Source organism: Megalops cyprinoides, chromosome 5, assembly GCF_013368585.1.
Source record: "Megalops cyprinoides isolate fMegCyp1 chromosome 5, fMegCyp1.pri, whole genome shotgun sequence".
In the NCBI taxonomy this organism is placed as follows: domain Eukaryota; kingdom Metazoa; phylum Chordata; class Actinopteri; order Elopiformes; family Megalopidae; genus Megalops; species Megalops cyprinoides.
This window is the reverse complement of record NC_050587.1, coordinates 37,781,717-37,803,476: the sequence shown is the minus strand read 5'-3', so window position 1 is coordinate 37,803,476 and position 21,760 is coordinate 37,781,717. Positions and strand designations below refer to the sequence as shown.

At 48.1% G+C, this 21,760-nt stretch overlaps 2 protein-coding genes across 3 annotated transcripts in view; both read right to left on the bottom strand.

Annotated features, from left to right (window-relative positions):
* Positions 1-7,245, bottom strand: part of abl1 (c-abl oncogene 1, non-receptor tyrosine kinase) — a 35,547-nt gene extending 28,302 nt beyond the window's left edge. The window contains exon 1 of the mRNA XM_036528473.1: positions 6,946-7,245. Coding sequence (XP_036384366.1) covers positions 6,946-7,075 — 130 coding nt within the window. The 5' untranslated portion in view covers positions 7,076-7,245. The remainder of the gene's footprint in view (positions 1-6,945) is intronic.
* Positions 7,246-16,668: 9,423 nt separating this feature from the next.
* On the bottom strand, positions 16,669-21,124 carry LOC118778579 (PR domain zinc finger protein 12-like). Of its 2 annotated transcripts, none has more exons than XM_036530197.1 (5): positions 20,908-21,124; positions 18,733-18,923; positions 18,466-18,621; positions 17,798-17,912; positions 16,669-17,105 (listed from the first exon to the last, which is right to left on the bottom strand). In XM_036530197.1, the coding sequence occupies exons 1-5, from the start codon at positions 21,122-21,124 to the stop codon at positions 16,669-16,671; spliced, it is 1,116 nt and encodes a 371-aa protein (XP_036386090.1). The 2 variants fall into 2 exon arrangements, with proteins under 2 accessions (XP_036386090.1, XP_036386089.1); XM_036530196.1 differs by having other exon boundaries at positions 16,669-17,159; positions 17,801-17,912.
* Between the last annotated feature and the right edge of the window lie 636 nt (positions 21,125-21,760).

The window sequence follows — 21,760 nt, the reverse complement described above, 5'->3', positions numbered from 1 at the left end:
CTCTTTTTTTTTTTGGAGCCGTGTTGTTTTTACAGGGCTCTGGAGGGGGCTGGCTGCCTTGCTGCGTTTTTCTGCATGATGACGAAACACCAGTGTCCCGGCACACATTTCACACACGGCTAACACACACCCCCCCTCGCCCCGGAGTCCAGCCAGCTGACACCCCGACACCCCACCGTACCCCAGGAACACAGACCCTCCATCTCCCAGAGGACGGCAGAGGGGATCGCTCACAGGAAAACTAGCGCACTCAGCGCCTCCACACTCCCCCGCTGCTGTGACCTCACTGTGCCATGCGGCGAGGTCCCCAGTCCGTGCCGCGACACGCCGGGAGCACCGCATTCACCCCGGTCTCCACCACGCAACGCCGCATGCCTGCAGCCAGCAACACAACACTCACCTGCACCATGACACAGTCAGACTGGAACCAGCAGCTTAACATCACACACGCATTAATAATGCACCTTCACCTGGTTTTAATTCATTCAGTATTATACTATGGTAGTTATCTTTAGTTTGCAGTTGGGTTGACCTATTTTTACAGTTTATTGATTGTTGTTGCTGCAACTTAAGCCCAACCACTACTACTACTACAACAAATGCAATTGCTACTGAAATCTCTATACCTTTCCCCCACTCTCTCTCATACAGGTGGTGAGATTCAGGTGAGAATGCAAACTGAGACCAGGTCTCAGGGAAAACAGAGCTCCGTTAGAGCATGTTTATTGTGGTGAAAGGATGGTGAAACGACTTCAGCTTGTTCTTATTCAGACACGTTTTACAGGCTTTTTACAGGAGCAAAACCTATACCCTTCCTCTGGGCCTTCTGCTGCTATCTGCTGTCACTCTGACCCGTTGTCTCACAATGAGTGTGTGTTTGAGTGTGTGTGAGAGAGAGACAGAGAGAGAGAGAAATTGAGTGTAAAGGAGAGAAAGAGAGAGCAAGAGTGAGAGAGCATCTGAGTGAGAGAGAGAGAGCGAGCGAGAGAGAGAGAGAGACAGAGAGAGAGAGAGAGAGAGAGAGAGAGAGCGAGAGAGAGCGAGAGAGAGAGAGAGAGAGAGCGAGTGAGAGAGAGAGAGAGAGAGAGAGCGCGAGCGAGCGAGAGAGAGAGAGAGAGAGAGAGAGAGCGAGAGAGAGAGAGAGAGAGAGAGAGAGAGAGAGAGAGGGAGAGAGAGGGAGAGAGAGAGAAAGAGAGAGTGAGCGAGAGAGAGAGAGAGAGCGAGGGAGAGAGAGAGAGAGAGAGAGAGAGAGCGAGCGAGAGAGAGAGAACGGGTATGCCAGCTATTTGAGAGTGGAATGCACAAGAGGTCACATTCCTGACTCCACTGCTGTGGCTTGCCCTACGTTCAACTCCCTCTCCCCCCCCACATCAAACTGAGTCACATTAATGAGTGTGCAGCAAAGAGGCTTCTGCAGTGCTGAGCACAGGCCTGGTGATAAGCTGGGCTACAGAGGCAGTTAACACAAAAAGGGAGCACTGGAGCATTAAAGCCGTGTAAGAGTGCCTGAGAGAGCAGCTGGGATTCCTCTCCTCTCCTCTCCTCTCCTCTCCTCCCACACCGGCCTCCTGGCCCTCTCTCAGTCAAGGAGCAGCGGCCAATGAATGAGCTGTATGACCATCATCTTCATCAGGACGAAGAGCAGCTGGATGAAGAGCGCTCTGAACAGAGGAGCCACAGAGGGGCTGAAGGCACTGAAAGAGCAGGCTGTCCGTTCATGAAGCAGGGCCAATCGGTGGCCAGACAACCCGACCCGCTCACGGTCCTAGCAGCGGTCACAGGGGGTGAACCCGACCCGCCCACGGTCCTAGCAGCGGTCACAGGGGGTGAACCCGACCCGCCCACGGTCCTAGCAGCGGTCACAGGGGGTGAACCCGACCCGCCCACGGTCCTAGCAGCGGTCACAGGGGGTGAACCCGACCCGCCCACGGTCCTAGCAGCGGTCACAGGGGGCGAACCAGACCCGCCCACAGTCCTAGCAGCGGTCACAGGGGGTGTACCCAACCCGCCCACAGTCCTAGCAGCGGTCACAGGGGGTGTACCCAACCTGCCCACAGTCCTAGCAGCGGTCACAGGGGGTGTACCCAACCTGCCCACAGTCCTAGCAGCGATCAGAATTTTATGTTTCCTGGAACAGGGGAAAGCTGGAGTTACAGGAAGGCCCAGCACCTCGGGGCCTCACACCTGTTTTGCGTCCGTCCCGGCCAGGGCGGAGAGGCGAGGGGGGTTTGTCGACAGCCCCCCTCCCCAGGTGGGGAGGAGAACCTGGGCAGAAAATCGCTGATGCTTCATTCACATCAGACATCAACCTTGGGTGTCACTCTTCTTCAAGGCCAGCCCTGCAGCTAATTAAACTACACTAAATTAACTGAACACACCCTTCAGCTTAGATGCAGGTCCTTGCCTTTCATTAGAGACCTTTGCTCTATTTTATTAATTACACGCACTTGCACCTGTAACACAAAACAGTCGAACAGACAGACAATCAGTGTCATTCCTGGAATTAAATTCTCCATGCTTTCTGGCCTTTGTGCAGCCCTGGACTGGAATCACTAATCTTGAATCAGACTCGTCTCATGGCAACAATCTCTGCAGTGGCATAGAGATGCAGGGTGACACCAGCGCAATTCTTGGAGACATCTACATACCAACGGAGCCGTTTCTCACACTACAACTCCCACGCTGCACCACAGTCATGCAGGTGGTCATTGGAGGATCAGCGCTAGTCTAACCTGAGCAACCTGGAGGGGCCACGACGAATTAAAGAGAGAGTGGTGTGAAGAGGGAGTCCTGACTGACCTCCTCCTTTCACCACTCCTTTCCCCGACGAAATAATGCAAAAGAGTTCAACCACTGTGGGCCCCGGTCACTGTTTCGAACCGAAGCTCAGGGCTCAGCCCGAGCGACACACTTGGGATACAGCTCATTTCCACACTACACCGGTCAGCGGCGTCGCATTGACACCCTGCCGCTGCTGCTGACAGGAAGGGTGTCATCACCGGCGAGCCAACACTTAGCGACAGAATGGGTCCAGACACCGCGCCTGAGCAGCTGGCCGGACAAGCGGGCAGAATTCGAGAGGAGACACTGGCCCGTGCACACACCCGCCCCCCCCCCCCCCCCCCCCCCCCCCGGTCGAAAATAGACCCACGTCTTCAAGACCCACAGGGATCAGGGGGAGATTTGGTGTCTAGACTGCACGGATTCCACGAGTTCCAGCCAAAACGGAATAAAAGTCCATACATGCCGCGTGCCGGGCTCCTGTTTGCGAGGAGAGCTGCGGCCAACGGCGGGGTCCTTCAGCGTGGGCATGGCTCCACGCGGTGGAGGCGAGCATCAACAGAACCACCACGCACAACCTCTGAGATAAAGCACACCACGCTGCCATGCAGACCTCCAGAATGTTACACAAGCCATCTTTATCCAATCTGCTATCCATCGTTACCAAGACAACCATATGAGGAGGGAGGAGCCTTGGACACAAGCCAACCACTCAGCCGCATATTCCATTGCTAAGGGAGTTTTATTGTTGCTATCACTGCAGCTTGACCACTGAGTGGCCGGCCACTCAGCAACCACCACACTTCGTAATAGGCCACTGCCGCAAGCAGAAACATTCACTCTCACGAAGGCTGTTCCAAAACTGCTTCAGCGCCCCTCATCGTGTTTACCCCTTTGGATCAGGGTCGTGAGTTTCATTAGCGTGACACATTTCCTTTCCTATGTACTGAAGAGTTACTCACAGCGCTGAGCCACAAATGGCAGAAAGCCACCAACTACAATGCAGCAAAACCCCGAGAGCAAAGCCAAGGTGGCAGTGAAACAGGAAGGAAGGAGGACAGAGAGAACACCACAACACCACCACCACCCTGCTGCTGGAACCATGCAGTCACCTGCACCTCGCCACACAGGGAGAGCAGGGGAAAAATGCAATCACTCAGCCGGATGTGCATCGTGTGCACGTTACACCGTACCATCTCCATCACAGAGCCCTGCGCCCCTTCCCACCCCAAACACACACACACACACACGTTCAGCTCCCTCCACACACACACACACACACACACACATTCTCACACTCTCTCTCTCTCACTGCATTCAGTGTCATGTAGTGATGTTCTCCATTAATAAAAAACTGCATATTTTCAGTCAGGCAGGTGGTACAGTCGGGGCTGGAGATGCTTTGGGCTAGGAATACCACCCAGCCTATGCAATGCACTGCTAAGAGAAACCCTCCAGCTGTTCTCCAGCCATGAGAAGAAACACAGGCCAGGACTGAGGGTCAGACGTGAGGACGTGGAATGGTTTTACTCTGGTGTAGAGGGAAAACGCCAGAGACACGGTGACCAGGGTCTGTGTACACCGGACGGCCGAGGGGGGGGGGCACATCCTTTACACCCCCTCCCAGCTCCACCCACCTTCCCCTCTGCTAAATCCACCCTCTACCCCCTGCCGAGGCAGAGACAGAAAGAGAGAGAGAGAGCGTTTCCTCACAAACTCTCTCCCTCTGTCCACGTTCACACTGTGCGTTCACTTCCTCCACCCACTTAGAAAAACACACACACACAGGCACACGGAGGGTGACCTTTAAAACCGGGGGCGGGCAGAGCGTACGCGCACAGCAGAGGCTGCCAGCCGAGGGTCCGCTTCAGCCCAGAGCCACAGGTTTGCACTCTGCTTCAGAAAGAGAGGGGGGCCTGGCAGAGCTCTGAAGTCCTGCTGTAGCCATCGCACGCACAGAGCCGTCCGTCTGTTTTAATAGCGGCCAGAGCGACAGGTTTGCACTCTGTTTCAGAAAGAGAGGGGAGCCTGGCAGCCATCTCACGCACACACATACACGCACACGCGCGCAGGCGCGCGCACACACAAACACACACACACAAGCACACACACACTCATGCACGCACACACACACGCACAAACACACACACGCACGCACACACACACAAGCACACACACACTCATGCACGCACACACACACGCACAAACACACACACGCACACACGCGCACGCACGCACGCACGCACGCACGCACACACACACACACACTCAGCGCTGTCGCAGTATTCAGCCCTGCGCAGCTCCCCCTGTGTGCTGGGCATGATCTGCGAGACGGTGCATGCACCGTAAAACACGCCGTACAGGGGACATGTCACTGCCTGCCCCAGCTATTCCCCGCACTCCTCCGAGGGGGATTGGGGTGTGTGTGTGTGTGTGTGTGTGTGTGTGTGTATGCGTGTGTGTGTGAGTATGCATTTGTGTAAGTATATGTGTGTATGCATATGTGTGAGAGAGAGTGTGTGTGTGTGTGTGTGTATGTGAGTATGTGAGTGTGCGTGTGTATGTGAGTGTGCGTGTGTGAGACAGAGGATCGCAGCGCTGCCACTTCCCTCCTCTCTCTGGGTGACTCACATCCCCTCGTAACCCCTTCCAGCTCGACTCTGAAAACAAAAACAACCCTGAGCCTGCCGGTCACCCCCTGCGAGCGCACAGGCCTGCTTCCCGCCGCCCCGCCGTGCCCGGTGACACGCAACACGGGTCCTGGCGGCCTCGGCCTGCCGCCCCCTCCACACCGGGCCCGCCAGCGGACACAACAGCAAGGACAGGAAGCTACCCCCATCAGCTGACGTCACGGGACAATCTCCATCCTCACAGTCAGGCCGAAAAGCTCTGCCTCGTCAAGCCACCGCTAATGTCCTCATTCCTTTCACCACACACACACACACTCGCAAACCTCTCACTTTCCCAGTAACACAGCAGGAAGTATCATCTCCAAATGTGTGAACGAGCCTCCTCACAGCTTCCTTCTGTGTGCCACCACTGTGAGAATTCCTCAGGTAAGTTTACGGAGGAGGCGGCTTACCTGGCTCAGCGTCCAGGTGAAAGTGCAGCCATGAGGACTGCAAAAAAACCCAGAGCTGAGCCTAGGCAGAAAGGAAGTGCTTCAGCAAACTGCACCAACAGTTTGTGTACACATACACATAACGGACCGTGAGCACCTTCTTACTTCAAAACTCCCTATCATACACGTCAGGATAAAAATCTTATTAGCGCAAATCACATCGAAGCCCTCCTCACAAACGCTTACATCATAAACGAAGAAAACTACACCTTTACTTCTGCATAAAAAAACCCTAACCATCACTCACCATGCCAATCGCCTAAGCTCAGCCGCCGCTCCCCTCACCTTTACGTTACATTATTGTCATTTAGCAGACGGTCTTACCCTCACCAGCTTTCACGGGTTACAGTTTTATCCATTTATACAGCTGGGTCGTTACCGAGGCCACTGTGGGTTGAGTACCCTGCCCAAGAGCAGTGTCCCAGCAGGGAATCGAACCAGCAACCTTTCGGTTATGAGCCCTGCTCCTTCCCACAATGCCACACTGCTGCACAGCATGCCATGGTTCATAAGCCCAGGCAACGGCGGATATGGCGAGTGTTGTGGTAGGCTTCAGCTAACCGTGGCAGGTCACACAGAGCCGTGTCCCTGAAAACCGGGCAGTCTGCTCCTTCCTCCACCTTGTCCTTCCCCCCTCAGACAGATTTCCATCTAAGCCCCACTTGCTGTAGGATCCTCTGCCAAGTACAGGATCAGTTCCAGCGTACAGAGGCCAGACCCCATGGCATTTCACTGGCAGACAAGGTGACGGGGTCCAACACAACAAAGTGCCTTTAGCAGCTGACTGACTGACAGTGCTAGCAAGACACTCTGCCCTGGTGTTAAGAAGTCATATTGCTGGTGACAAAGGCATGCTCAAGATCCCCAACACACAACTGAAGTCAGCGCGGTCGTTTAGCAACACAGTTCAACAACTCTGACTCTGTGCGTGTAGTCAGAAACTTGGTAAGAACTGTAAGCAATATCAGAGAGAGAGGACAGTGCATGCGAGCTCAGACAGGACAGAGAGGGAGAGATGGTGGCCGGCAGCACCCCGCTCTTACCGTGAACCGCAAACACGTTGCAGTGCTGGGCTCCGTGGCGCGTCGCATCCCTCTTGCTCCCCTTGATGAAGTGCAGAGCCGGCAGACTCGGTCGCCTCTGGTCCCCGAACTTCCCCGGCTGCTGCCCCATAAAGGCGGGATGCCAGGCCGCAGCCGGGAGGCGCGCTGGGTGTCGGTCAGGGTCCGGAGTCAGAGCTCGTCTTTGCGGGCGGGGGATGCGGCAGCGGCGGCCCTGCTCAGGACGGACGCGCGATTCGCTCGGGTCGTGCGCGGGTCCGAGCCGGAGGGCGAGCGCGGCTGATCAGACCGTTAACCTCCGGATTCAAGGCCCGACTGCAAAGCGTAGCTCCGTGACGCGCAGGTCCGGCACGGAGGCGAAGAGGCCTACGGTTCGTTAGGTCTCCTGTCCACTGTTGTGTATCATTCATTGACTGCACCGGGACAGTTCGGTACTGCTGAACCCAGAAGGATCCGACACAATCAGGCACGATGCGGAATCCAGTCCAACACAGTTCAGTTGCTCACAAGGCACAGGTCAGGGTTACAGTATTCTCACTATGCACGGTGATTAGTGATTTATACACGTATACATTCAACGGCTCAAGGCTGCAGTGTGTAATCTTAAAGTGGAAAGAAAGTGTTTTTTTTTTCTTTTACACCAGATATGGTTGCGTTTAGATCACGGGAATAAGGCGAAATGTCTACATAATATTAAGGCTAGCCTGATAAAAAAAAAAGCAAATCTTACTTAGGCGCACTACTCATCTGGGCCTGGTGAAAATGGATACGAAAAGGCGAACAGAATGTGTCGCGTAAAATTAACCCAGAGTCCGAAAACAGACTAAGAACACTTTAAAGGTATAAGCAATACATAAAACCCATAACAGGCATCGCTACGAAAAGCCACTACAACCCTGGAAACGAAGTTACAGCGTTTAGACTCGATCTCAGATTGGTGTTTCAAAAAGTAACGCTTCGCAATGCAACCGATGTCAACATCGTCCTAAATTGATTTTCTCATCTTAGTTATAGCTCGCCAACTACACGAACGGGAATGCTTGCAATCCACGGAGACAGGCCTGAATCCGCCTGGACTGGCACTTGTTATGACGAGGCACTGCAGTTGTGATAAATAAACTCATGTTTTTACAGTAATATTTTGTTGTCAGCTTTCAAGGCAACATGGTGCGTTAGTGTACATTGTTTAAATACTTTGAACTGCGTGTTCTGACGTGAAAGAAACAGCTTAGCAACATACTTGCCTCCAACTTGTGGAACAGTTTGAACTAGCTGTCAGTGATAAAAGTACCCATATCCTTTCACATTAAACGGACTTAAATGAAATGCTATCGATGATTGCTACACGGTAAAATACCACAGGGGTCAATTGTGACCGGTCATTCCTTGTCAACAGGTGTATTGCTCAGAAGAAATCTAACTGCAGTAAAGTGACTACAGTTCGTGCTCAACGGCAGGTAAACGACGATTTAGCTTTGAGTTTGGTCTTTGATTTATCACCCGTCCCTCTCAAATTTAAAGCTATGACTCCCGCAGATGGCTACCTAACAGATCCAAACGGCTAACTAATAGACCAGCTGTCTGTCTAGCAGCATCGCTTACACGAAGAGGAACTCATCTAATTCTGGATCAATCTGCCCAATCTTGACTCTCATAACATTCTGTTATAATTAGCTATTATTAGCTAACGACCCACTCAATGTGCAACTGGCAAAGCTTATCCCTGGTGAAGTGTCAGTAAAGTTAGTCTGTCTAGTTAACTGATGTCGCAATGTCAACAACGCCGCTAAAACTGCCTGAATTGCTAGCTACTTAGCATGTTAGCCAGCGAGATTTTCCACGAATTGAGGATACGATCTTTAATGTTCTGGTTTACCTACCTATGCAACTGATTTAGGTCTATTGCACTGTACTGAGTTCCTGAACAGCGGAAACGGTCTCCGCTATCACCGATCCACCAAAAGTATTCGGGGAGCGCGATAACACTTTTTTTGTGCTGATGCACTGCTAACGCTCGTCAATTATGCAGCACAAGACCCCGGGTGTGCAAGTCAGAAGTTAGCAAGCTAGCTAGCATGAAGCTAACACAGTCCTTACTGCAGCTATTAAACGAGCCAGCTAGTTAGCTAGCTACGGTCCCCGCGGAGAAACTCGACCCGATCGATCTTGACAAACCCACACAGGGCTTGGAGACAGAGACGACCCCCACCCCCACTGCCTCTTTCTTTCTCCGACTTCCGTGTCCAGTGTTTCCGTCCTCCGGAGCTCTTCTCCCGGGCTCCGATGTACCCGGACCCTGGGTACCCTTTTCCAAAAAACTAGCTAACCGCACAGAATGTCTTTCCCCGACTCTGCCAGGGTTGCTGTCACGCCGTTTTCGCCACTCCTATCCAACACGGGCGATTAGCGAGCCCTCGGTCAATGCCGTTTTCGTTTCTCCATGTATTTCTTGCTCTCTTATTTAAAAATAAGAGCATTTAAACCTCGGTCAGACTCCCATCGCGGCCGCCATATTTCCGTACGCAAGGTGGTTTACTAAAATATGGGGGTGGGTACGTCTGACGTCAGAGCGTGCGTGCTTGCGTAACAGGGTTACGCGAAACAACTGCGCATGTTTTTGTTTATTTTTTTGCTCTTTTCAGTCTGTTAATTTACTATTTTAATCTTGAGCAAGGGCCACAGTGAAATACTTTTCAAAATGTTAATATTCATTTGTTTTATTTTATTGCATTCATACAGCAATTCATCTGTATGTTAAATGTTTCATTTAACATCCAAAATAAGAAATATACTTAGAGGTTCTGATGGTGAAGTGATTCTGGTAACCTTGCTCAACAGTACTCTTGTATTTGCCTGTTCTGTAATAGCGTTCCACGTATTTAACAAGACCCAGAATACATTTAGCAATAGTCTAGTTTGTAACGTGTTTTTTCCACACTCACTTCAGGGGCCATGCATGAAGCTCTGAAGGTGTGCTGCCTGGCCACCTCTAATGTATCGTACAAAGAGACTACCCTCACACAGGTTTTGGATGAACACAACCAAATCCCACAACCATGATGTCAGCAATAGGCAAATATATATATTATGATCATTGTCATAATATGCATTTAGGAGTTACCAAAATTACTCTAGCTAGAGGAGGGGGTCTTGGTGTCATCCCATAAACACAGAACTTGTTGAAACAATCAAAATTAGTAAGAAAGAAAGGCATATCAAACCAAACATTTAATCCTAAGGGGAACAACATGCGTACAGGGCCACATAAATGAAAGGCATTAATGAAGCACCGAGGAAAAAATTAAGTGCACAAGTATTATGCCTCATTTAAAGAAAAATCTAATAAAATTCTGAGCAGTTATGAATGTAGTACGCGGGTATAAAAGCAAATGAAGCACGGCGTTTTATGGAGGCACCACTCCTCTCAGGGGAACGAGAAAGGAGAAACATAGCTCCAGGCTCTGCCTCTGAGAGTACATTTCCCTAACATGAGGAAAGAGCCACACCTCTGTTCCCTTACTGAGCAGGTGAGGGAAGTAGAGTGGGGGTCACAAGAAGTCAGACCTTAACAGGAAGATTTTAGAGTGGTGTCTTTGATGAGGTCCGTCTCCAGGACTTACTGGCCTCACTCTCTGTACTCTGTAACATCCTAAAGGATACAGAATTTACTCTGATGTGCCTCCACCTCTCAGGGTACTTCCACAAGGCTCAACAGGCTCTTGGATAACATATCCAAACAACCAATCAAACCAGGAGGCAGCTGTGGCGTCAGAACCAAGGCACTGGACTCAGAACCCGACAGGTATCGGTTTATGGAAGGTGATAAGCAGCTGTGCCCTTCAGCAGCAAAATAATAGTAACTTTATCCAGTTGTTAAAAGGGTCAATGTACAAGATGGGAGCTATGCCCCATCGCCCTAGATAGTGTCATCTGCTAAGGGAATAAACGATCACACAGAAGATTCTTGCTGTTTTGGGGGGGGGGGGGGGTGTTCTACAGATCCCTGTGATTGGGGTAATCTGCTAACACTGTGCAGATGCCTCACTGGGAATGTTTCTGAAAACAAACGGTTACATTTTCAGTATATAGACAATGTAATGCTATAGACACATACGTAATATGTGAAATGAATGAATGAGAGAATGGTTTGGTGTGACGTTCTGTGGCCCGGGATCACAGAGTGAAACTGGGGACAGGGAGCTGCTGTCTGCCTGCCGTGCCATCAACAAAAAACTATGGTCACCCAAGGCAGCACAGTGGCACAGTGCTTCGCACTGTTGCCTCACAGCAAGAAGGTCCTGGGTTCAAATCCTGGCTGTCCCAGGTTGTTTCTGTGTAGAGTTTGTATGTTCTCTGTGTGTTTTTGCCGGGTCACTGTTCCGCATGTAAGGCTATAGATATGTGGAGAGCCCTCCATCAGCAAACACTGACTACATCTACATGGACACAGTATTGTCCATGCTAATAAAGTCAATACTTAATGGTATAATGGCAGTATCAATATTCCTGTATACATGGTAATACATGGCTCTGTATACTTGGCTAATAATCCTGTATACAGGGTATCCTGAATAAGCCCTGTAGAGGACAGGGGTGAATTTTTCCTCTAATTATCTTATTTGGGAGGATGGCCTGATGTTGCAGTATCATGTGTTGTTTGCAGGTCACCTTATTGCAATCAACTCTCTCATTGCCACTCCAAAAATGCAAGGTTTTTCATAAGCCATGAAAGCTAGAGAGTAAATTATGACCCAAGATTCCTTTTAAAAGAACTTACTGTCTACAGCTTATAAGAGGAAAATTCCTTACAATGTGTGTGCATGACTCAATAAACTTTTCAACAAAGCCACTATCCAAGATGTATTATACATGTCTGAATGGTGGCTTATTCAGGCTATTGTTATCAAAGAAAAGTGTTTACGTGGCTCATGTTATAGCTGGAAAAGCTGACTATTCATGTCGAGACTGAAACATTAGTATACATGTAAGTGTATTCATTGACTGACCATAAGCCTGGGACAGGCAATATGGTGGACGCCCAGAAACACAGGGAAACAAACTACAGTGAGAAAAACACTCCCTGAAGCCCCAACCCTTTCAAGGCCTAGCTAAGACAACGAGCACAAGATTAAGTGTTCTAAACTGTCAGGGACTCTTCCAAAGAAATCCATCGTTGCCGAGGTTAAATGGGACACTTTTTTTTTTTTAAATGGAAGTGGTTCAGCTTCAGCCCTGATGGCCATCTGGTATCCCAGAGGCCAGCGGTGCTTTTTAGGCCAAACAGCATCAGCTGCTCTTCAGGGACACCCTCTCTGGGCCCGCGGCCGGAGGACGCACCGATGAGATCAGCCTCCTGGAGGTGGTCCCGCACGGTCAGCCCCTGCTCCGTGGACCTCCCCCTGTACGAAAACACACGTGTGTTAAAGGCCGTGTCACATTCATCTCCCGCACGGCCAGAGACAGAGTCATGTATGCGTTTCGCACGTGACCAATGTGGGTGGCGTCGTCAGCTTTGGATTTCAAGACTAGGAGTCCAAATGTTTGCACACACACAGAAATGACTAGATTTTTTCCCTGTAACAAGCAATAAGACTGCACAAGAAGCATACAAGTTTCATTTTATGTGTCCTAACACAACAAACTGCCCTGAAATAAACAGCATGGAAAAAGCTAGCTAAATTTCACTCTGAATATTACACAGGACTACCCCACTGCCATTTTTATCTACAAAGAAGTGACTTCAAGAGGGAGGTCTGGCATCTTATTCCTCTGAAGAGTTGGCAACAGGAGATCTGAGTGGCAGTTTTCACTCTTACCATGCTGGTGAACCAAAGAGCACAGACTGTAAGCAACTTCTAGGAGGGAGGCCATGAGATTGCAATGCGAAACCAAAGCCCCTTGAAAGTGTGGGGGAGGTGAAAAATCTAACCTTTGGGACAGTCTTTAGATGGGAGGTGTAGTGATGCCAGCTTTAACACTCATGTACACAACAAGCTCCATTACACACTGAAGAAGGCCGGAGCAGCAGGGTTATCATGGCCGATTCAGAGGCAGGACAGAGTGAAACCAAGACCCTGCAGGACTGTGTCCACACAAGTGTTAGTCTCGGCTTCCAGAGCTTTTTTTGCACCTGCACAACCAGGAAGGCCTGCAAGATCAGGTCTGGGTTTAATAACATGGGCAAAGGTTGAACCCTCCCCCCCCTCCCCCCAACCCACTCTTTACAGTGCAGCGTGACCTCTGAACTTTGCCCCTTGACCTTTCCCAGCACATCACTCATAGAGGACATCTGCTTCTCTTCCTCCATGCAGGTGCTGTGCACCCTTGCAGAGGGAAACAATGCCGTGGTAAGCACTGACACAACCCAGAGCAGGACTTTTTCCCCAGTGTATCAGTCTTCAGGGAAATTTTCCGCTTGTGTTAACAATATGGGCAAAAAACATATGGACTCTGAAACACCACCCTGGCGCAACCATTAATTTGCTCTTTTTTTCCAACTTTTTTTTTACTGATTCCTGGGCAGTAACCCGTGACAGCATATTAAAAGATACTGGCGTCGCTGCGACTCTTGAAGATATGATTCAATGGCGACACTCGCTGGCCATGTCTGGAACATTCGTGGAAAACAAGACCGCAGAAAACTTGATTCTGGCCAATTTGTTAATTAACAACCGAACTACTTGTATTTAGCTCGTAGTTTCCATCGTATACAGCAAAAACATTTCCATTTACTCTAATGGTATTTGAGCCTGGGAAAGAGAAGACATTGTTTTGAGAAAATGGTAATTCATCAGTTGTTTCAAAGAGGACTCTTTGGTTGTTTAGGACGTGCATTGTTTTAGGTTTTGCTGGCAAACAATCTATATACAAAGCATTACACGCCGTAAAAGTAGGCTGTGCTATAAATGTTAAATATGTCGTAAAGACATCTTAAAAGCTAACGTTACCTCGGTGGCTAACTTGGGATATCCTGCTAGACTGCGACCAACGTAACACTGGAAGAGTCCATTTAGCTAACTGCTAGCTAGGCCTCTCCTGATTTGTGACAAGAATATGTTTTGTAATCAGTATGAAACTCGTGTCTAGAATCCCTTGGAACAACCAGATGTTTCCCATCTGTTCCATGCCGTATCACCAGCCCTGTTGTCTTTTATTCTGTCTGTTTACGGAACCAACAAGTGCTGTAGTTGACTTCGATGACACATCCTTATCTGTACCCAGACGGACAAAAAACAAAAGCAACACATGTATTTTACACACTTGAGAATAAAAGTAACTTACACAGTAGTAGTTGTTTTTGCGCAAGCGAGCTCTGCGCTACAGCTGGGTTGCGGTAGTATATTTTAAAGCAATTCTTCCGCTCGTCTGGCTCCACCTACTGGATGCAATGGGCACCTGCACCTTGAATGCCGATTCCATCACTTAGGGACGCACTGGAATTTGTCGACTGCCCGTAGCAGACATGAACATTTTTGTAACACATTCAAAGACGTACTAATGAACCAGGTCTAATGAATATACATGTGTTGCAAGCTGCCTAATGGTTCCCCTGATATGCCCGCTCTAGCACATATCCATAATTCTATAACTGCTGAGTATCATAGTTACGGGCGCGAACACTTAAAGAACCGTTCCGACTTGAATATGCATATCTGGTTGTTCGTCCTTTTCCCCAAACTCTCTTAGAATTATATGTTTGTAACTGCGATATAAATATATAAATAGGAAAACGAGTTGCATGCTGGTACTTGCCCAGTCCTCTTCGCCAACAGGACTTTCAAATGTATCTGACACAGCTCAAATATATATATACATATGGCACTCGTTACCCTATTTTTGCATTTCAGTCTTCAACAAAAGACGGAAGTCTTCCTTAAAACGACCCGATAACAGCATAAGTCATTTTGTAACCATTTATTGGGAATACATTTGAAAGTACAACGTTATTTACATGTGTATACATACACTATCCATAATATCTGGTAAATACTGTTTTACACATATGTACATATATAAAGTGGTTTTCAGCATTTGTGATAGAAAGCAGAATATAATAATTACATCAATGTTTTTATATTTTAACTACATTTTATCCTCTTCCATGCTGACAGGGGTGTAATGACATCGGGTGGACACCTGGGGCGCTATATTCCGTGCTAAACAAGTGAAATCCATTAAAGATCAACGCTCAAACTGTGGTTGCTGTAGGGGCCACAATTGTACAGTAAAGTCTTACTGTTTATTCATCAGAACGTAGTATTTGGAGAAAAATACACAATGGAATATAATCCTCACAAATTTGAAAAAAAAAAAACATTTGTTTTATGAATCTTTTACAGAGACTTAACATCTGTCCTTAATCCCAGTGATTCATCCCCAAACTAGAAATTGTCTCATGCAGTGGCATTGGTTCAAACAATTTGTTTTAAAACGTCTAACCTGGAAATACTATTTATCACAATAGTACACCACAAATTAATTTGCTTGCACTCTTGTAGGACCAAGACTTTTTTATATGGCAATTAGTGGCATTCTGTTTGATACTTTTTGAAATAATATCCACTTATTTAAAATAATGCCCTATCAATACTATATATATCATTCAAATTATACCATTTATAGTATACTGCCATAGTAGCCAGTAACCTGGCCCAGAACCTGTCAATCCTCTCCTGTTAATGTAAATGTATCTGCCACCATTTAAAATCTCTTTAGGGCTTACAATGATGAAGATCCTCCAAGCGCTGTAATATGTTGTTTGCTCAGAAACACCAGTTTGTCTTTAAGTTTTCTAGTCCTGAGACACAGTTAGCAAGCTCAGTCTTGAGTGGGTACTAAAGAGATGCATCAGTAAAGTGCACTGCTGTTCTGTTCTGTTTGTATGACTGTGTGTGTGTGTGTGCGTGCGTGCGTGCGTGCGTGTGTGTGTGTGTGTGTGTGTGCGTGCGTGTGCGTCCATGTGTGTGTGTATTTGTGTGTGTATTTGTGTGTGTGTGTGCGTCCATGTGTGTGTGTATTTGTGTGTGTTTTTGTGTGTTCTGTGTGTGTGTGTGTGCGTGCTCTGTGTGTGTGTGTGTGTGTGTGTGTGCTTATCCCCAGGGGTGTATGGGTAAAAGATAGGCATCGGAGCAGTCATTTTCACTGTGCACAACGTTGCAAACTTCATGTGATTTTACATACTGAAATCAAACATTCCTCACCAATTAAAAACTGAGATGTTCTGGAATGTTACGGCATCACTTTGGCTGATGTCCTACAGCTCAAGTGACCAGAGTGCACAGAGTGACATACGGACTGTAAAGCTTTACCAATATACGAGATTGAAATTTGAGAATGTACCACGTAACAATGTATCACAGTGCCACTCTGCCCCATTTTAGCCCTGCAATCCCCCTCTGCAAGTATGTTTGTGCATGCGTGTCTGTGCATTTGTCTATGTGTGTATATATGTCCATGCGAGTGCACATGCACATTTGTGTCCATGAGTTTGTCTGTGCAGGCATGTATCTGTGTGTGTGCTTGCGCATCATTCGTGTGCATGCATGTGTGCATTTGTGCCCAGGTGCTATCCAGCGTGCACGCCCATATGCACCCACCCAAGCATGCGTGTATGACTGCGAGCTTACATGCATCCGTGCACGCGCTTCTATGTCAGCATGTCCATGCGCGTGCACATCCATGCAGCTCCTGCACCCCCCCCGGCCATTACAGCACCATGGCGGGCAGGTGGTGCGCCAGGGAGGCCGGGTGTGTCACGAGGGCCACAGGGGCGGGAGGGGGTGTGTGGGCGGGCCGGTGCCGGGCGCTCTTCTGGTGCGCGCGCAGGCCGGCCAGCTGCGAGTACGCGCTCTGGCACACGTGGCACTTGTAGGGCCGCTCGCCCGTGTGCAGACGCACGTGGTTGCGCAGCGTGGAGCTCTGGCTGAAGCGGCGGTTGCAGAAGCGGCAGACGAAGGGCTTGTCCAGCGTGTGGATGCGCATGTGCGAGCGCAGGTTGCTGCGCGAGTTGAAGCCCCGGTGGCAGATGACGCAGCGCATGCGGCTGGCCGACGACGAGGAGGATGAGGAGGACGAGGATGAAGAGGAGGGGGAGGAGGTGGAGGAGGGGGAGGAGGAAGAGCCGTCGCTGGAGTGGGAGTCGTCTGTGGAGAGGGGGAGAGAAGAGGAGTGTGAGTTACATGAAAGTGCCTGTGCTGCTTGGAGTGGGATACTGGAGTCAGGGATCCATGCTTCCATCAGAGGTCAGACTATGGCTGCTATCACTGCTGTTCCTGATGAATTGAAGGGAAGCAGAAGTTCTTGAGAATGAAACTAAATATTTCCCATGTGTTTTTTTCCAACTGTCTTTTTTTTTTTCAAAAACATATGACTGCCATTTCAAACTCTGCTGAGATGCACTTACTCGATAACTACTCTTGGCATAGTGATGCGCTTATTTGGAAGAGCATCTGCTAAATGAGGTAATGTAATGTAATGCACTTGATTAAAGACAAGTGTATGTTAATTGATCTGAAGCCTAAATGCCCATAAATGTGTCACATACTGTTACATGTCATGGATTCAAATTGATAAAGCACTGGTCCAGCAGTTTAATTCCTCCTTAACCCTCCCACTGTCTCCCAATCACTGATTGTGGAGCTCAAAGCTGTGATGGAGTGTACAGTGATTACTTCCAGTGACAATGGGCTGGGATCAGATAAGGATCTACCGCTACAGAGGTAATGAGTGAACACAGGCACTAATGAAACCTATTGTCCGCTTAATGGCTCTGATTGGGATCAGTTGAGCGCCCGTGCCACGGCCTCCAGCTATCCAAAAATCCAAAAAGCCTCACCACTCCTGCTCTTTTTCTGCAGCTCCTCCTCTGTCCCGGGAACTCCCGGGATCCCCAGGAAAGTGTTGTGGGTGTTTCCGTACCACACCAGCAGCTCCTGGTCTGGGGGGATCGTCTGTGAGGGGAAAACACAACATAAAATCGAATTAATAAAGTCTTCAGCGATGTGTCTTTAATGTACGCAAAATCAAAGGTGAACGAGCAGGAAGATGGCAGGCAGGTTTCTAACCAACACAGACCACCTCAGCTGCTGTTGATCATAACTACAAGAGGGAAAGGAGGAAATGGAGGGTCGGGAAGAGGGGAAAATGATGTGGACATGAGACAAAAAAGTGGAGAGCAGTCAAACATGCACACAGATATTCACTGAAGCTAGCATGCTTTGCTCTGTGTCATTTGTCTTCAGAATTATATCCTTAATTACAGGACAGTTAGTAACAAATTTATTAATTTATTAAGTACTAATTGTCTGTTTGCATGAACAGCTGTTTAGCATTTTATAATAATAATGAACTTTATTTATACAGCTCCTTTCTCAAACTGGGGGCAATTCGCAGAAAGTAAACAGAACTGCAATTTCAAGTTCAAAGAAGTTCCAGCAAGATGCGCTGCTTCTTTGGCCAGGTGTGGTATGTCATTTTCATTTGGTCGGTGGTGACATGGCTCACCTCCACAGCCTTGTAGAAGATGCTGCTGCCGATCTGCACCACCTCCAGGTTCTGCTCCTGCTCGTTTCGAGCGCACTTTATGTACGTCATCCAGCTGCGATGGTCCGCCTGACTGGCGTCGATGAAGTAGCGCACCGTGCCGTCATCGTTGAACACCTGAGTACGAGCCAGGGCAAATGTGAAACTGAGCCACATGGAACGGCCGGGCAAGTATTTATTTTCTGATTTATGAAGACTTGTCACATCAAAAGCACAAACACCACTGACCTCCCACATGAGGTTGTTATTCTTGAACAGGTCCACGTGCTGGGGAGAGATCACCCTGCCGGTAAACGGTCCCATCTCCGTGCCGGCCTTGATCCATGCCTTGGAGAAGATCCCAAGCCCTTCTCCAGGAATGGAGCTCTGAGCGATGATGACTTCGCTGGGCAGGACCAAACTCGAGAGCTTCTGGACTTCTACAGAGAGAAAAGAGCGGCCGGTTTGACTACAGCGATGCCTGCAACTATGCGCATTGCACGTGCTCCGGTTGCGCGTGTCTAGCGAAGCACGCTGGTAACCACCACTTCATTCTCAGATCTTTTGTTTTTATTCTTATGTCAGAAACATATCTGATGCGCTAAATTCATTCCCATTGATGATTTTGTATGAGTGCAGGCATTCAGTTGGACGTCATCAACATTCATATTTCAACAAGTACATATTTAAAAACTGCACTTGAAAGTCATTCATAGATATACCGACAGACATTAAAGTATATTTTCTTTTATAGCAAATGTAGCTGAATTTAAGATTTTATTTTACTGTTGGAATTTGAAACAAACGCATGCCTTATTCAAAGGAATGACATATTATAGCCTACAATGCAAAACTGAAACTTCTGAGATTCCGATCCAGACGTCAGTAGTCAGGAATAGACACGTTAAATACGATGTGATTGTGAGACATTACGTGCCTTTCATGCCACCGAGGTAGAATACCAAAACATCAAGGTTATGGTCTTGTATCTTGTACAGAACAACTCAGGAGGGAAATATTTTACAATAAGAACGAAAAAACACACGCATATTACTGAGGTAAGAATTTCATCTTTGCCGCCCGTGAATTCCGTTAAATGGATAAAGTTGGACTGATTGTTCTCGAAAAGCGCTTTCCTCTTAACACAAAGCTTAAAAAACGTACGTTTCTTTAATGTCAATTTCAAAGAAATTTTGAGACGAGGGGGAAAAGACGGCCCGAATAGGGGTTAAACGGTCTTCTATTACTCCGGGTCCAGCAATCTGTCATGCTTTGAGAAGTGATATTCATTAATCGCTAGTGGAAAGAAACGACTAATTCCAAATTCATTATCCCTTTAAGAACTTTGTAGCAATAAATTTGCGCTGAATGAAACCAGGACTTGTTTAAAAGGCCCGGGAATTTCACTTACAAAAAATGGAAAGGCGATTAGATGGTTGACATGATATGAATGGCAATAGAATTAGCCTTCATGGCGAATTAGCGGAGGAACAGCAACCTTTTTAGGCGAAAGAAAGAAAAAAAGCGGAGGAGCCCCATAGCTGCCAAGGGGGAAAAAGAGACTGTCCGGGGACTGATGAATGAGGGACATCTTAAAGAAAATGAACCTTTCTCTCTCCTCGGTTTAAGTGGAAATTTTCTCAGGTCAAGCACAAAGTTAACCAAATGAATTTAATACCCTTTTTCTTTGAGTCAGCAACAGTTACACGCCTAACAAGCTTCTAAATGCGAGGTCTCAATGCGCTAAACGGGTTAATGCGCTAAATGGGTGGAAATAAAGCGGGGAAGTGGGAAAATACTGGGGAACAGTAATGGGAAAGTCACGGGGACCTTGGGAAGAAATCTCGAACAGTGAGCGAGTGTAAGTTTTCACTTTTTAGCTCATTCCGGCTGACAGCTGGAGCCGTCTACGATGAGACCTCACCGACGTTTTTAGATGTTTATAAAAAGAAGGGTTTTTACGCCCCTTTAATTCCATTACCGAAACCATTCGGCCTATGAACTAGCTCATTTTTCGCGCCACGAACTCCAAAAAAAGTTGGTAAAAGGATAGAAACTGAGCTGGCTACGTAAAGGACATCTTTTTACTAAACGGAGAAAACAGCTTAAGCCTACATCAAATTAAATTAATTTAAACTCGAACTTAGGCCTAACTAAACAATCTGAATATGTGTTAAGCACCAAAATGACACATACATCGCTTATAATACGCTCGAGGTTGGTCCTGTGTTCTCTTTTTAACAAATATTCTCAATCGCTCCAACTTTTGGCCATATTTGTGATATAGCCTATGTTCCCCGTTTTCTTTATTTAAAAGATTACATTCCCACAGACGAATGGGGAAAACTTGACACACTCAGTAGAAAACCGCAGCAGTGCATGACAGTATACAGAGAAAGAAGTGTTCACTGTTCAGCCACTGACCTCCAGAGAAGGACTGCGCCAGGACCTCCGCGGTGAAAGCGGTTTTAGGGCAGACGGCATTGTGCTTCTCCTCGAGGTGTTCCCCAAGCGCGCTCCTCCACCGCCCGTAGAGGAAGCTGTGCAGGATGTCGGAGGTGATGATTTCGGAGAGGGAAAGACTCTGCGGTTTAAATCCAGGCTTGAGTACCATGGCTTCTGCGGGCAAAACCGTACCCATGGCACCATCAATTTCAGCAACTACTGAAGTAAAGATAAATCAAAAAAAAAAATGTGTTTTTGTTGTTTCTGCCGTCGGATTTCTTGAAGGGAGTTAACATATAAATACAGGAATGTGCCAGAAAAATACAACCGGTCCGTAGGCTAGCTATGTGATTTTGCCAGAACTGTATTCCTCCTTAGTGTAGGTTGGAAATGTTCTTTCAAAGACTCTGCTCTCTTTATATGTGGCTGTTTGACCCCTCTCTAATTAGTTATTAATGACCCTCCCCTTATGCTATAGACTTGCTCGACCAGAAAAAAAGAGCAAAGTCTTTATTGAGTAGCCACCCCATTGGGTAAAAAAAGAGAGAGGGGAAGGAGGAGAAAGGGAGAGGGGGCAGTAGGGGAAAGAAAGAGCGACTTAGCGCTAGAGCTGCGCTCCACAAGTGCCTCTCCGCTGCGCAAGCAGGCGCTCACCTTTCTCGCGTTTACCGCGGGTGTGCACCTCTACGAGATGAGACACCTAACGCCACTCTGCGGCTTACTGTTCCGGTACTGTACGGCGAGGCCAGACAAAGACAGGCACCGCGTCTAATTTATTATGATATAATCTGCGATGGTTTCTGGTTTTGAGAAAAGATGGCAGCGTTTTTTT

Coding starts and splice junctions, on each gene's coding strand:
- LOC118778579 (XM_036530196.1), bottom strand. CDS start 21,124: ATGGGTACGGTTTTGCCCGCAGAAGCCATGGTACTCAAGCCTGGATTT. Junction 18,622..18,732: donor ATAACAACCTCATGTGGGAG/GTCAGTGGTGTT, acceptor GCTCGTACTCAG/GTGTTCAACGATGACGGCAC. Junction 17,913..18,465: donor TCTTCTACAAGGCTGTGGAG/GTGAGCCATGTC, acceptor TTCCCCTCACAG/ACGATCCCCCCAGACCAGGA.